This window comes from Lepisma saccharinum, chromosome 5 (assembly GCF_977018435.1).
Source record: "Lepisma saccharinum chromosome 5, izLepSacc3.1, whole genome shotgun sequence".
In the NCBI taxonomy this organism is placed as follows: domain Eukaryota; kingdom Metazoa; phylum Arthropoda; class Insecta; order Zygentoma; family Lepismatidae; genus Lepisma; species Lepisma saccharinum.
In genome coordinates this window covers 46,246,740-46,264,470 of record NC_139233.1, presented here as the reverse complement: position 1 = coordinate 46,264,470, position 17,731 = coordinate 46,246,740, and the positions used below count along the sequence as shown (strand labels likewise).

Genomic DNA, 17,731 nt, shown 5'->3' with positions numbered 1-17,731 from the left:
AATTGCTTTGAAATCAGCCATATATTGAAGAAAAAAATATATTAGGAATGTCGAAGTATAAAAAGTAGAACTAACCATCTGTCATGACTTGGGCTAAAGGTTATAGACTAACTGAAATTGTGCATAGATGGGAGTGAGTTCTTGATGTTGTCAGCACAGAACCTCCACATAAATCTTGGCCTGGGCACGATCAAAGTAACAAACAATAAACAAATAAAAACATCTTGTTTGCCTTAATCCCAATGATGATGATGAAAGTGATGAAGGGACACTCACAAAAACACCCATGCTCAGACTGGGATTCGAACCCGGGACCCCCAGGTGTCATAACACACTGGGATAACCACTTCGCAGGTAATTTGATGTCACTTTCTTTATTCTATCACAGTTTTTTTTACATAAATATCATCTTCAAATAAGGCAATGTTTCTAAACTTACAATTTTTAATTTGTTCTAATTAATAACGAGTAATCACAATCACTACCATATTGAGGTGATCAAATTATAATTTACCAGTTTTGTAGGTTTGGAAAAAATCTATAGAATTACTGAACTGATATTATTAGTGGCTAGCACTATTTACAAGTTCTCCTCCAACATATACATTTTCACTATAAGTTATGCAGTTCTTATGATTAACTTGCATGAATTTCAGAGAAGATGAAGGAAGGGGTGGAAAGAAACCTTGACTCAAGGGTGTCAGAGACCTATAATGAGGCAGAAAAATTAAAGAGAAAAATAAATAATCAAGATAATAATGTGGGAGTGACTTTTTTTTTTTAAAAAAAGGTCCAAATACTGAAATAGGTTAATTGTCACGTCACTAGATCTTCATTTTAGGCTGTAGTCCTAACGAGTGTGCATTTGGCTTCCACTGGGGATTGAACCCAGGACCACTTAATTATAAGACGAGAGCGTTATGCGATCGGAAAGACATATCATTTTATCATAACATAGGATGCATCCATTTAAGAGGTGAATTACACTATTATTATGATTGACCCATGGACGTCCGCTGCATTTTTTCCAGGGAGGAGTAAGCATGGTAATTTATTCAAGGGGAGGCAAACGAGATATAGTCCCCCCCTGATAATAGTGCTGCCCTGTAAATAAAACACTTATTAAAATTGAAGCTATCATGTTCCTGCAGCACCCTTGCAATAATTAACATAAATTAATGTGAATGAAATGAAATAAATATATGTGTGCAATGTATAAGTTTACGGTAAGACCCATTTTCCAGGCTGGCATGCCCATTGCACAATTATGAGTGTCTATCTGATATTTCTTCTTTCTTTTCTACCATTTTGCATTATTGTATTCTAATATCTTGAATTGGAATCATGTTTGCTTGTAATTTTTCCTTCCATCAGATGGTTTACATTGCCTTTCTATCTCTTGGGTTGAATTGTGACAATGATGATGGATGATGAACCGATGGGGCAATCTCGGTGTCTGATTTCACACGTAGGGCACCTGGCTGGCCACAGAAACCAGGAATTACCATTCTATAAGTTCACATATATTACAAGTTATTTTCAATATAACGAACTAGATTTTTCAATAAAATAAATATTGCATACCAGCTCTACAAGTAAAAAAAAATCAAAAAAAAATCAAGTGTTTTTAATTATAAATCACGTAGGCACAAGCAACGCAATAGTAAAACAAAAGACATTCACAAAAATCATTTGTTTTATTTTCATTCTTGCACACTGTCAATACAAGCACATGCACTGAAATGACTCTTTTCTTCAGTGAAAACTCAACACACGCTCATGCATTCTTACACTTTAAACAAATGAAAGTGAATCACCTTTGAACATGAGCATTCAAGCATACATCTAAATTGGGGAGTGGGGGATGTTACAATTAAATGAATGCAATTTGCACTTGCAACATTCTAACAAAATACATATATAATATATATATTTATAGACATCACATATTTGTAACAGTTATGTCAGTTTCTTCATTACAGAGCAATAAGTCATCAAACTTTATATAAATACAGAAATATTCGTCAGTAATACAACAGTGGCAAAATTTACTTTCAATATACAAATACAAGTAACTTCTGTAATTGTGTGTTAAAAACACTATTTGCATAATTTACTACTATCATAAATGTTGCAATTTAAATTTCATCCCACTGAACAATTGTCTTGTACTACATGCAATGATGTTTTAAATTTGACACACAAAAAAACTTCCAAAGTCATCCTCTATTAACAATGCACTTGTATTCAACATCTGAGAAAGTGACTAGTAGCAATAGTCTTTCAAATAACAAAAATTGTGTAGCAAAATAATTTTTTACAATTTGCATAAGTATTCTTACAACAGTTTTATTTGGAATTCAGCGAATACAATCTCACGATATTACAATTTTTACAACTTGCACTATGATACAAATACAATCTAACCTTACTTCTGAATTAATGTGAGATCATTTATATGAGCAATGGCATGAGAATTTAAAATTTTTTTCGTACTGCAGGAAAGTTCCTGTACAACTACGTCGTCTTCTTAAATTAAATGGTGATGCAACCCACTGCTATGATCGTGGCATTGCAGAAATCAAGGAAACTAACACAAATTAGCATGCACATGTATTGTAAAGCTATACAGATATTAAAGGATTTTTTCTGCAACTGATTCATTCAAATATAAAATCAGGTTACACAATTTTGGCAGTACTGACATTCCAGTACAAATTGAATCAAGTGTGCATAACCTACTGCAAATCTAATAGTTCCATTAAACAATGAATGGAAAAGTTTAACTCAAAATCAATGGCAACGTTCTTTTTTTTATGAAATAAGTTTGCGTTATGAAAGGATTCTAGAATTTATTAGACCTGACCTAGAATTAATGCAGAACCAGATCTCTTCCAGTATTTGAAATTTTCACAAAATGGCACCACTGTGCAATTATATTATACATACTATTATTAATGAAAAAAAAGTATGGCATCACTATTTCAGTGACTTTCCATTCTTCTTAACGAACAGATGTAGGCACCTACAAACTGCCGGGCTTAACTGTGCTTATGTAAAAATTCCATTGTGAAAAACTTGCTGAACTGTTTATAATCAATTACTGTTATTGTTACTAAAATGTAAACTAAAGAAACTTATCTAAAACATACTTTATAACATGTGATGCCGCTCAACAAACAAACGAAAAAGAATAATTGCAATATTCACTTGCTGCACACAAAACAATGATGCACTTGGCAATGGGTGTCATTGTTGCAGGACACAAGACCGGTGTGCCTGGGCACAAAAATTAAGCCACCATTCCTAGTCTTATTTACAATCCAGGATTTTTGAAATTTTTGAACAAATTTCCTGACAGGATGCGTGAGCACGAACGTTTTCCAGTCCGTCCTGATTTTATGTACCATCATAAAGATGATAATATCCTGTGACCCTTCAAAGACATCCTCCACGATTAATACCGACGACTTCTAAATCCCCGTCGGCCTCCACCGGATGATCTACTCTGGTAGCCTCTTCGACCAATAGGTGATCTGTAATACCCACTACATTTATCAGTATAGAACCGTTCGCCATAACTCTCACAGCGAATTCCATGCATTAGTTTAAGACAGCTCATTTAATTTGTGATTAGGTTGTTCATTCATACAAAGTAATTAATATGAATTGATGATACTATCTATCTTGCACTGTAAACAAAAGTTCAAGAATTATTAAAAGTGATGGGAATGACAACAGTAACACAGTGTAAATCTTTACTGAAAAATTATACCCATTTAGAATTTCTCACATATTTATTACTCAGGGTAACCTTAACTTAGATTGTATTAGTTATTGTCTAGATACGTGAACTAGTCTCAAGCAACTAGAAGCCAATTTTCTGTTGTGTGAGTGGTGTTATAAAAATAAGTTCCAGTAGGCCATAAAAAAAATGATGATACATTTGTAAGACTTTCAAAATTGTCAGAATTCTTACATCATAAACTATTTCTCAATACTGTCACCACCATTGTTAAAACACCTGTCAAGACTCGGAAAGTGTCAGTTCTGGGTTTTGGCTGACAAAACAGGACAACAGGACTTTTACACTCTAAACCCCCTCTGCACGAGTGATTTTCAAACACATGCTTTTGAAATGAACGAAAAAAGTGACAGCAAATACCTGTTGTAGAGAGTTCAAGTTAGTTTTGCTTTTTATCTTTCCTACCAACAAGTGTAGTTAGAAGATGAAGAACAAAATAATTGAAATTTTATCCGAATCTGTTTATCTGATTAGTCAGTATGGGCTAACCAAATCTAATCACACTTGTATGAAGGTGGGACGTCAAAATTTTACTTCCTATGGAAGTCCTTGCTGTGTGAATCAGAATAAATTAAACATCAACCCGTGACTAACAGTTCTCATTCTAAAAGTTTAATACTAAAAAAATAATAAGTATTATCACCACGGATATAAATGTTATACAATAACAAATATTATAAACTAACAATAATAAATTTTATTCAATGTAAATGGGGAGACTCGATCCACCAAATGAGTGAATACCAGCACAACTATTTTCAGTTATTTATTTTTGCCTTTTATGCAGTTAGTATCTGAAATGCATTTTGGTATTAACTTTTGCATGTCTCGTTCAAGAAAGGCTTTAAATGTTAGGGGGAGTTTTTTCATGAAGTTTGTTGTGTGACCTCTCGCCTACAACTGTAATTACATGTATTAGAATTTCGAAAATTGTGGAACCATTTGTTCTTTGGATCGAATGGTAGAATATAAACTTGTTGCTGTATTTCTCATGTTTTTGATCCATTGCATTTTTACTTAGATTATTCTGTTTGAATACTAACTAAATGAACTTTATTTCTGTTCATAACAATAAGAGTAATAAACTTTTGGCTTTCTTGTATCTTGAAATGAACGACGTCAATTTCCAGGGAGGGTCTACCGACCCGTTCCACCCCCCTCCCGATGCCCATGATCCTCATATATTCACTCTTAATTTAAATAGATTTCTTAAAAAAAGCTTTTGACACGTACAATACCAATACTGCATTGAAATTCAATTATGTCATATCTCCATATGTATCTAAACGAAAATGGAAATAAAATTTTATGTGCCTTTCCAGAAAAATATTGCTAAACTTATAGTTATGTGTTGCTGGTTTCAAAAGGCACTAATCATACTTTAAAGGCTAACAATGGTAGTGACTATGTAAAGTAGTAGTTTATGATGTAAGGGTTCTGACTATATTAAATTTGTAACAAATGTGTTTTTCTTTGATAACTATGGGAACTTAAATTTTGAATAACTTTTGTGCGTATGTGAGAGTTTATAACTCCAAACAGCAGCTCAGTTCTTTGAAACAAGATAAATTTGAAAAAAAAAAAAAAAAATGGTTGTTGGACATTTTCAAGTTTGAAACTTTACGCAAGGACAATGTAAATAAGTTCCTGCACACATTTGGCCATGTGCATATTATGGGCCACTGAGCATAGCAAAAGTGTGAATGCAAATATAGCAATGATAAATTAATTAGAAGAACAGTGAATCAGAAGAACAGTGAATCACAGTCTCATTTTATGTTTTTTCTTGTCTGTTTTGGAAATAGTTTTTATTCCCTTGTCAAGGTTTTATTCAAGTTGCCCAGGACCATTTCATTCCCCCAACAAGATATGCACACACTTGCATGCCTTGTCAAAATAGGAAAAAGAGCCCCATGGGAGAGCATAGTCCAAAGAAAAATTTATTTGTGTAAAGAAACTACCAATGCATGTACGTCCAACTGGGAAAGATCCTGACAAACTGAACAAATCATAACTAAATGAATATTAACAGTGGTTACGTCAAGCTTCAAGGTGGAACTTTGTACTCTCTCTGTGAATATATGGCTTTTTGTCCACAAGTACATGGGCAAATTTTCACTAAACTGCATGTACTGTCTGACCTTCCATTTTATTTTAGTAGCAGGGATAATTTTACTTACACCAAAATTTTAAAACTAATAGTATTTTTTAAAATATATAAATTCCATGTATCATGTTGATGAATGATGGTCTGCTTCTGTTAATAATTCCAATTTCCTTGTGTACACACAATAATTTCTATTTACTAAACTTGTAGTACTGTTTAAATCCTTTTGCATACTTAACAAGTAAAAAGAGTTGAGTTATGATTAGGAATAAAGAGTTCTGAAGAGTGGGGAACCTGCCAAACCAATCCAAAACTTTCTAAAAAATTTTTTATTATTTTATTTTTATTTTTTAAAACTTTCTATTGAAATTCAAAAATATTGGCCAGAATGGGAAGTCTACATTGAATGGGTTATGAATTATTAACAGTCTATTGTGCTAGCAATGTCAGGAAATCTTCTTTCTGGTATTAAAAAATCCAGGAAATAGTATTTGCACCCCACACCAATATTATTGCAGTTTCACTATGACCATTTTTCAAAGCAATTTCTGACTAGAACTGTTAAAAGAAAAACTAATCACTTCAGATAAAAGAACATGAGAGTTTCTCAATCCCAACATATAAGAAATGCAACATAATTTATAACAGAATAGAATAGTTAATTCCATATTTATTTGTGGATCTGCAGGTACAGAACTTTAAAATTGGAATCAATAATTACAAAAAATATACAAATAAACAATTATGAGTAACCTAACCCAATAGAAGGCAGTAGGGTGATGGCTGCAACATAGGAGACCCAGGTTTCAATGCCTGGGGTGGGATGTAAGGTCAGAATTTTTCCAGCTTAGTTCCTGCATAAAGTGGCTCTGGGGTTCAGCCTGACTCAAATAAATGGCTATCTGAGACCAATCCTGGGGGCAGGATAAAGGTGGTCAGACCATGATGCTGATCATATCAGCTTAAAAAAAATGCCGAATATTGAGTATGTGTGGATTTCCACCTCCTTCATTTGTGCATTCATGGCATGGTGCAACATGCTTGGGGAACTTTATCTTAATTTTATCTTTACGTAGACCAACAGAATTGCAATTATTTAGGAAAGATATCAACTAGGAAGGATATAATGTTAGTATATTGATTTGTGATCACACCTACAACAGAACAAGATGACTGCACATTTATTTGCTTGTTATACAGCTTAATCAGGTTTATCCCCTTCAAAGTAGTCCCCCCCCAATCAGTACACCACTCCCAACATTTCTTCCACTGTTTAATTCATTCTGGTACACATTTTGTGGAATAGCCTGCAGGTTCTACAATGAATTTAATAATTTCCTATCAGGGTGGGTTTCATTCTCAGAGAGAGAGAGAGATAAGTTTGCATGTATGGCAGGGGAGGGGGGACACACTAATACAACAGTTACATTATGTTTCGTCATGTCATTGTCATGGTACAGCATTTTTGCTTTGTTTGCCCATGCTTGAGGCCTCAGAAAATTGATGCAAGCACCGAGTACTGCCTCACTAAAGCTTGCTGACTGGAAATAAAACAACATAGTGTGATTCAACAAATGGAATATTAGTTCTAAAGAATCCCACCATGCAGCACCCGTAGCGATTTTGCTTCAGAAACTAAATAACAACTCTGCACACAATGGTTATCGTATGGCTATGACAGATTTTAACAGCTTACATGACATTCAAAGTATCTTAAACCTTGGCTTTCAGGGAAGTCATATTGCAATATTAGAAATTATAAAAGCATATGGAGATGTGAGACAACACGTTGTCAACAATGCTACAACTGGAAGGGCACAAGTGGAATAAATAAATGTGAGGCTGGAAAATGCTTAACTAGTGATTACGTTGCAACTTATAGACAACGTACAACATGCAGTTTTCCTATAATGAAATTTCTTTCAATTCATAACAGTATTTATATTGCGGACATATGAACAGCATCTCGGAAATTTAAAAAATATAGTTCTCCATAACTTCACATAATATGTGTCTGTATACATTCACAAGTACTCAGGAAAATGTACTTTATCATTATCATACCACCCAAACAATGTACATTCAACACAACCCACACTCAAAAATCTAATGTTACTAAAAATATTAAACCAAACATGTAAAAAGACTATATTTTTGAGAAACATCATATTAAAACAGAAAGTAAGATGTGAAAAAATTATTTTATCAAGTTCTTTTCACTTGAAGACAGCAATATATGGGAACAAAAGAGAATTCATTCTTGATATATCTCGGATATAACCTGTCTTACCTGTAGTGTAATTCAAATACTGACAAAGAGAATCTCTGTCTACTTGAATGTTTCTATGGAAGAGTTCATAAATAGACTATTACTTAATTTCTGTGAATTAATGAAAATGAAAAATGAAAAAAAAAAAGACTTTTAAAGCACAGAAATCTATACAAACATAATTACTGGAGTAAAAGAGTGTTATCGGCAGAAAGTAATATCCATGCTGTAAGGCAATGAATTCCATTAGAAAAATCACAAATAATAATAATAATAAAACAGTAATTCATCTCAAATGAAAAGATAACTAACACAAACTGTCCCTCTCCTTTTTAATATTAAAAAAATAAGACTTACTACATCAGTAATGAACAAGAAATGTTAAGTGTGTCTGCTCAAATACAAAAACAGCAGTAATTATTAAATATTTAACTGTAGTAGATTTCTTACTATTCTTCAAATACACAGACTTGTACAAAGTTGGTTCTTGTAGTTTTTCCAACTGACTCCCTCCCATCAGATGAAACACTGGGACAGTTATAACAAAAAAATAATTGAAAAGTTACCTACTGCGAAAATTATAAACCCTTCAATATTTCTCCTCCCCCTTGCCCAGAAACAAAACAGTGTCCTTACCTGCAGCAACAACATTTTCTACCTATTCACGGTTGGAAACCTTTTTCCGTGCGATGAAGATACCTACCCAGGGTAACCACCAAAGACCATCATCAACCATATCCGACCATCATCAAAACATAACCATTATTACCAGCAGGTCGTTCTCTGTAGCGTCATTCAGCAGGGCCTCATTTTTAGACCAAGAACCAACCATTCACAGGTCACCAATACGGTTTACACAACCAACCCATGTCAGCTCTCTACCACAATCACAACACACACCCTAAAGTAGATTAAGCAACTGTAAGTCTATGTTCTAGTATTAAACGTAGTGAAACCTTTCAAGACATACTAATGCTCTCAGTATTTTTTTTTAAGAATAATTATATTCAGCTTGTAATTTCTTAAAACTAGATACGTAAAAATATTTAAAAGCTTCAATGTTAAAATATTCAAAAATACTTTGTCAAAAATTATCAAAATAGCAACAATTGTTCACTAAAGCATCTGTAACAGAAAGATTTCACCAATTTGTTTCTACTGCAGCTTTGTTTTTACACAAAACTGCAAATAGGAGGGCCTATCTACTGAATAAACTATTTTTAATTGCATGTGAACCAATGAATTCCTGACTAAATATAAGCACATGAGAAAGAACAAAGACATGATGTAGATGAACAATATGAAAGATGACATAATGAAATGTATAGGTAGAGTACCTAGAAAGAACAACAAAGATACAAACACATACTTAGTACATCATGGATGATACTATCTCTTCTCCCTTTATATTAAAACAAGGACTACACTACATGAAGCTCTTACGTCTGCCAAATTCATAAAATAAAATAAAAATGTTCAGAATTTATTTTTCATATCTACGCATAAAATCAGAGACCCACCCAAAGTTTATATCAACAAGGCACAAACATTTTGGTGTAACAGATACTTTAAATAAGAAACGGCACAATATCAAATATTGAAGTTTTAAAGAAATGTCTGCATTACCACATTGTCTTAGTAGAACTTTAAAATATTATGTACCTTTTCTGTCATAGAGCTGTGTTTTGCTCTTAAAATGTGGACACAAAAAGGTATGTAATGTATTTTAAAATTATACTATGGCTAAGTGTTTGTGAAAAACATAAATGATGTAAGTTTCCTAAAACTATTTTTCTTCATTTACATAAATATCCACACTGAAACCACAAAAAGTAATTTGAATCAACACAGTAGGTCTATTTGAATATTGGATCCAGGATTCTAGATTCAGATAAAAGTTGCAGGGTTCTAGATCTGGATATGACTCTCGATTCTATATCCAGATATCATACCCAGGATTCTACTTTCTAATTCTAATTGTCTGTTGTATTGGGACTTGGTAAAGTAAATGCATAATGTGTGTGTGTGTGAAAAAAAAACAAAAAAAAAACTGTGTTTCCGCTCAACCAGGTTATTTGAATTGTGGAAGAACTGGAAAGTTAATTTTACCAAACTTTCAAATTGACTAATATTATATATAAAGGAGAAGTTCCCATCTTCCATGCTGCACATTTCTTAATCTCTTAACTATGGAAGACTGTTGCATCTATTACCCGTATGCTGATGAACTCTTGAATGCAGATGGTATTGCATGTAATTTTAGGGACCTTTCAGACCAAAGACACACTTGTCACTTGGAAATTCTATTTTGTTGACATAGTGATTTTACTTGCTAAGTTTTTCATGGTACATGTTCGTTACACATTACTTTCAACATGTGCACCATCCACATCACGACACACTTCCCATCTATCGGCAATGGTGCAAAAAACTTTCTGTATTGGGTTGGGCGAACACACATCAGCAAGAAAGGGCAGCACGCCATTACACCTTAAAATGTCCACATGTTCCTGAATGCTCACTTTCCTGGGAGATGGATTGGGACCCCTGATGTGGGTGACACGTTCCTCTGACCTCCACCTTTGTGTGGGGATTTATCAAAGGATGTGTTCACTCAACCGATTACCACATTGGAGCAGCTCCGAAACCGCATTACACAAGCTGCTGCCACCATAACACCGGTAATGTTCCAGAATGTATTTCGTGCCACTGGGAAGGGTGGTGTGATATGGATGGTGCACATGTTGAAAGTAATGTATAATGAACATATACCATGAATTGCGAGTAAATTCACTATTTCAACAAAATAGATACTAAATTTATGGATACCCTGTATAACCTTTCGCACCTCAGTATCCAGTGAATGCTTTTTGTAGACTGGAAACGAAAGTGCTTATCTTTGGTGTGTGTAGTTGGTGGTCATGCTAATTGTGTATGCACATGCCCCTTTGGTCTGAAAAACTAAATTATGATTTGATTTGTTGTTTTTTTTAAGTCCACTATATGCACAGTAAGGCTAATTGGGACTGCACCTACAGTTTAAAATGGGATCCGAACCACTTGTGCCTCCATTGGGTATCGAACCCGGGATCCCTTGATTACAAGGCGACGACACTGCGCCATCGGGGAGGCCCAACTAAATTATGAGTTCACAATCGAAGTTTAATTATGGCTTCTTCTGTGTAATAGACAGGCCTATACCCCCAAGACTCCTACAGATTACTGATTGTAAAAAGCAACACTGAATGTATGCTACTAGAATGCACACAATGGTGCAGCCCGGTAGGTGACACAAAACAGGACTTTGTTGTTGTTGAGTTGTAGTTATAAGTCCACTTTATGCACAGTAAGGCTAATCGGGACTGGACCTAGAGTTTAAAGTGGGATCCGAACCACTTATGTGCTTCCACCGGGTATCGAACCCGGGACCCCTTCATTACAAGGCGACAACGATACCACTGCGCATCCAAGCAGTAAAAAAAGTGAACCACCACCAGTCAACCAATTGCGTCAGCCTCCAAAAATTAAAAATATGCATGTTAAACTGCATTTTTCACATTACATCATTAGTCCATTATTATTGGTAAGTTTAGTGTAAAAATAAGCAAGGGTTCAAAATTTCAAAAACTAGAGTTCCGGCATAGCCAAGTGGTTAGCACCCTAACCTTTGGTGTGAGCAGTCCCAGGTTCAATTCCCAGTGAGAGTCCCCAAAATTTCGGCATCGTGAGAAAAATTGGGAAGATGCTTGAAAAAAAGGAGTGTCTCTGGACTCAAAAGCCTTAAAAACCGACAATGGGACCCAATGGACTGACCGACCACATGTCACCCAATGGAAAAAAGCCACTCTGACAGTCCCCGGCCCCTTAGAGCTCTGTTGCATCATTAGTTTTAGTTTCAATTCCATAATGCCCAATTAAATGTTTTTGCTCCTCTAAGATGTCAACCTCTGTCACAGACATGTTATTCATAACGTACATATATACGTACTAACTGATCATGTAACAAAATCTTCCAGCTTTGGTGTACAACACACATTACATGTATGTTGGCAAAGTTTAAGTTCATATTACATAGCATATATACCAGAAGTGTTACTCAATACATACTATATACTACAGTAGACTCGCGATTATCCGTACTAATTGGGACCGAGACTGCCTCGGATATGGAGAAACTCGGATAATAAGGAGATAATGTGCTAATAGGTCGTAAATGACGAAACAACTCTTAAAACCGTATAGTAATTATTTATTACTAGTACAACATAAATGAGAAGATTACTTTTAAAAAAAGTACAACCTTTTTATTGCGTTGAATTTTGTTTTCAGAGAAACCACACACCTTTTCCGTTTGCCACTCATACTACATTACTCGCTTAGAATAGACCTACACAGATTTAAATACCACCATAACAATTGGATACACCGACAAAGTAACAAACACTTGCAGTGTGGACGGTGACTTGACTCCAATTTACTAGTAAACAAACCGAAGGTGCGTTATGAAGCACGATGTTTTCCAACCACTCCCTTGGTTAACCCGGGAGCCTCGGTTAATCGCGAGTGTACTGTGCTTACAAAAAATTGAAGTATGTATTAAGGTTACTGTACGTAGGTTCCATTATTTATTCTATGATTTCATTAGTGACCATTACACATGAAGCATTGTCAATATAGTATTTATAAACTAATAAATAAATAAAACTTGATGTTGCTTATGATATCATTATGTTTAATCACTGACTTTTAGAATAGTAAGAGTTCATAAAGAATAGAAAGCATGCAGTTATCATGGTGTAGTTTTAAAGAAGGTAAATACATGTATTTAAATAGATTGTTCAATTATTAAAATCAATGGCATACCAGTTTTTAGATTATATTATTCAAGCGAAATGAAAGAAGAGGAGCACAAAACAACTCACATTATCTAATGTTACAAAAGTTGAAGAAAAAACTGTGCTAAAATATCAGGAATATGTTTAAAAATGTCCACCCTTAAGGATTGGGCCAAAACAAATTCAATGAGAAATAAAATTGGAGACGTTGCAACAATGTTTGAGACTATGCACTACAGATAAATATTCTGCCTGTTTACTAGATCATCAATAAAAATAAGCATCTTGTTTTTAACCTTGAAAAAAATTGGTTTTAGGTTAATTTGATGCACCATGTAGAATTTCTTAAGAGGCTGGTATGCCGTTTTTCATAAAATATAGATAGTGTAGGGTAAGCATTATTTAATACATATTAATAGTATCTCAAAGTGTTTCAAGCAGGGAATAACAGCCAATGTATGTTTCTTTTGTTTTTAAAGTGCTGTGACTGATTATTCGTAGCAGATTACCTTCTATTTGACTTTGAATATCAAGATTTTCCCACTTGTACTAGCCTTCAGCAGAATAATTTGAAATGCACACACATTTCGCTACTAACCATACTAAATTCATGAATTTATAATTCTGTGCTATAATTACGAGGTTCAAATTGATTTAATTAATAAACAATGCTCCCTCTTTTTCCAAAATATGGTACAGTAATGAGTAATGGGGTATATTCAGTACCGAAATGAGCATCCAATGTGCTAATAGCTCTGCTATCAGTGTTACCTCGATTTTACGTTTTCACGTGACCAAGATGAAAAAACTTAAAATGCAGGAAAATGTAAAATCAAGGAAAATTCTATAACATTTTGCTAAGTTCGGACCATCAAGATTGAAAAATGCGGGAAAATGTAAAATCAGGGTTCCACTGTGCTAATATTTCAATAAAAAATCACGCATTACATATACACAAATATGAGTTTTGTAATACCATCCTGCAATTCCTACTCAAGTTAAAGAAGCTGGATAAAAGCAAAGTGTGGATGCAAATGGAAAGGCTTTTTGGTAGAAATGGGGCAAACATAATTTTTTCACACACGTGGGGCATTTCAATCTTTGATGCATGTCATTACAATGCAATCAATTTTGTTTTGGTATTTTGAAGATAGATACATGACAAGGAAATGTCTGTTCAGTGGCCGAAGACTTTAAGTGTTGAACTTTTGATTTTGCCACCAAAGTCCCCAGGTTCGAGTCCCCTGGTGGAAGTTGCAAGCCCTTGGTGAAAGTCACTCAAAAAGCAATGATTTGACGATTGAATAGACACGATGGAGGCAAAGAGAAATAGCAAAAATCACCCATGTGGCATGGCGTCACCAGTGCCAAAGCAATTCTTGAGTAAAGCTGATCAACCAAGTCATTACAACAATTCCATAATACAGTGCTTTTCAGGGTCGAGTTGGCCGTGCAGCGGCATCTAGCATGCTGGGAAGTAAGAGTGGACCTGCCGGCATTTAGAACCACAGCTGTACACTGGCCTTGGTACTGGACATGTCAGTGCTTCAGTATCCAGATACCTGATGTCTACTTTGCATGTGTTGCTGAAGTGTTAAGGTGTTAACAATTGTTTTAGATTGTTTACTTATTACTGGTGCTTTTCTGCAATATAATAATGCCATGCTATATGTACAATTTAAAACAAAAATGTACATCATTACGAATTCTTGTAGGAAAGTTTGAATGCGTTTTGCAGCAGAATTCCCAGATGTTCTTCCTGTTTCACACAGGAACAGTGTTCACAAACTTGTGAACAAATTTGGGGAATCAGGGTGTGTTATTGATAAGAAGTGAAGGGTGAAACGGCATGTGCTTACTGAGGAGAAACTAGACGACGACAGAGTATGAGGAGAAACTAGACGACGACAGAGTACGATCTCAAAAATCCCTACGGTGCCTTGCACAAGAAACAGACATGACCATGATGTCTACGTGGCAAGCTACCATCAAGCTTTTAAACCTGAAGCCATACATGAGAAGAATTCAAAGAAAATATCAGGAGAGAAATTGAAGCAATTTCAGAAGAGGAACTGATAGGTGTTAGTGAATATTTCTTATGTAGATGCCATAAATGTATCGATGCTGGAGAACATCATTTCCAACACCTCTTGTAACAAGGCATGTGCTCATTTTAATTGTAACACTCCATGTAATTGTACAGGCTTATTTCATTACATAGCTAACGGTTCCAGTTACGCAGATGCTGCATCCAGTTTGCCGGCAGGCGTGATCTTACTTCCTGGCATGCTAGCTACCGCTCCACAGCACTGTAGTGTCCAGGAAGATGGAAAAAGGAAACAATTGTAATTTAACAGGGCAATTTCCATTCTTCTGAGTATGATCCTGTGACACCTTCTGCAACCAGAAAAGATGGCTGGAACAATGTTTACAAGGTACCTTGCATGGGAAAAACAAAGCTACAGCATCAAGGTTCATTGCTTGCACCTTTTAACTGCAACACTGGATCCAGGATCTGAGATTGAGATACCAGTCACAGGATTCAGATATCTGATCCAGCAAGATTGAGATTCTTATCCAGATTCTACAACCTATTCCTAATTTGCCACATATTTTGGAACAGAGAGAGCAGTGTTAGGTTGAATCCTAGGAAGCATTGCATTGCATTACTTTCTTTTATTCACAAGTAGATCCCCATTGATTGAAGCAATGTACATGTGTACACAACATTCTGCAAAAAGATACTGAATGGATAAAAAGTTGGGACATTCTAAAGCCAGAAGTGGGCAACAGGTAAACCCCATCTGCTACAACTATCAGTTGTGCTAAATTTTAAAGCTCACCTTGAATATACTTACCCATTGCTAAGCAACACCAAGTTTTTCTGCCTGCTGCAATAAGAAACATATCAAGCAAGCTTTAAGATATTTTGTCCCTTCTACTGAAACTATTAGAATATTTTAAGTCGCATAGGGCTAATTTAAGCTATGTCAAGGAGATTTACGGATTGTAAGAGTTTTTGTGGGCATTTATATTTGTAAATTAATATATGAATATATAATTCCGTGTGATTATTTAATTTATTTTTGTTAATCGCCGTGGGCACTAGTGAGTTTTACACCATGTTACAGTAAACACTGGGATTCCAACTGAAGATTTTATGCAAGAGTGGCATAATTTCCTAAGGGTTAGTTTGAAATGACATGCTTCTTGGACATGAAATTCCCCTTAGACAAGTTTGTCAAACATTGACTATTGCCATATCCTTGAATGGCTGTGGTCTTGCATGAATGTATTAATGCAACAAACATGTTAGATGACATGACTGAATCCTATGTAAATGGCAATAGTGATGAGTATGTCATACACAATGTGTTCTGAATGAATTGGGATCATACCACAGCTATGATTGTGATAAATTAATTTGATGCTGTCTGACAAGAATTATAGGTATATGTGGTAAGAATAGTCTGCAGATTACTCTCTCTACTTGATTCCAGTAGGTTCTTTTTTGGCACAAATATCTCAATTATTCTAGCACTATAAACAACAATGTAATGAAAGAATTATTTTTGTTCATTTGTATTAGATTATACTAGGGATGTGACGAAGCTGAAAATTCACCGATGCCGATGTACTCACCGATAATTTTTCGAACTGATACCGATATTTAACAGATTCCGATACATAAGGTTATTAAACAGAAAGGAGATGTTATTTTCAGCATGACAAAAATAAATTTTCCCATTTACCATGTTCCCATTAAATACGGATGGAATTATGATAGCTAAATGAAACCATGACAGCCACAATTTTTCACCTTCTTACCTAACATTTTGCATCACAGCGAAAGTGAATGGGTTCATATGGGAGTGGCACCATCGATATTTGTCATGTAAGAAACATTTTGAGGTACCAAGGAAAAATCATACTGTTCTGGCAGATTGAATGCACACCTACCATCAATTTTAGGTATATTTGGCAGAAAGAAAGAAAGAAAGAAAGAAAGAAAGAAAAAGAAAGAAAGGAAAAAAAAAAAAAAAAAAAAAACACCCATTTTTTAAAAACAATAACACTGAAAAACTGAGGACCCTACTTATATGTAATATGAGATTTCCACTGCAAGAAGAAACAATGGTTCCTGCTGCTCTTTCCAAGCTCCTAACTTTAAAAGTTATTAAGCTAGTATGTTCAATTGTTTGTTTTCCTGGGTTCTTCCAGAATTCTGTCCATCAGAATGTATGTTGAACTAGTGTTTTTTAAACTTTACAATGGACGTTATCAATTCTAAATTGAAAAACAAGTCTCTTGAAACACTTTTAATTGTAAATTTCTGTTGATATAACTACTGCTAGAAAGTACTGTTTAATGTGCATGGAAGACCTGCCAAGCAGTTTTTATTGTTTCTTACCAACACACTTTTTCCACAGCAGTCTCTCCAATTTAATAGAAAATACTATGGATGTGCAAAAGCCGATTAGCAGCAGAAATTGACATATCAACATCGACTTTAGCATAGTACAGGGACAAAAAGTGGCAACACATGAGGATCTGGGAACTGCACCCCCACGCCCCTAATCGCTGCAACTGTTTAACACTAATTATTGGGAGGCGGAATGAAAAAAAAATCTTTAAGAAATAAAACAAAACTGATTTAATCTCTTTACAACAATTAGTTCTGGAGCTATCATTATTATTATTTTTGTACTTCGTGG

The 17,731-nt window shown here is 34.8% G+C and overlaps 1 protein-coding gene across 8 annotated transcripts in view; it reads right to left on the bottom strand.

The window, feature by feature from the left end:
- Nucleotides 1–1,700: 1,700 nt before the first annotated feature.
- Nucleotides 1,701–17,731, bottom strand: part of LOC145987792 (serine/arginine-rich splicing factor 7-like) — a 30,698-nt gene continuing 14,667 nt past the window's right edge. The window contains exons 5-7 of one of the 8 annotated variants that reach the window (XM_083122492.1): nt 15,875–15,907; nt 8,885–9,082; nt 1,701–3,548 (exon numbers count right to left, since the gene is read on the bottom strand). In XM_083122492.1, coding sequence (XP_082978618.1) covers nt 9,052–9,082; nt 15,875–15,907 — 64 coding nt within the window. In that variant the 3' untranslated portion in view covers nt 1,701–3,548; nt 8,885–9,051. Of the gene's footprint in view, nt 3,549–8,817; nt 9,083–15,874; nt 15,908–17,731 lie in introns of all 8 variants that reach the window. The other 7 variants (XM_083122493.1, XM_083122494.1, XM_083122488.1 and 4 more) reach the window with 7 other exon arrangements.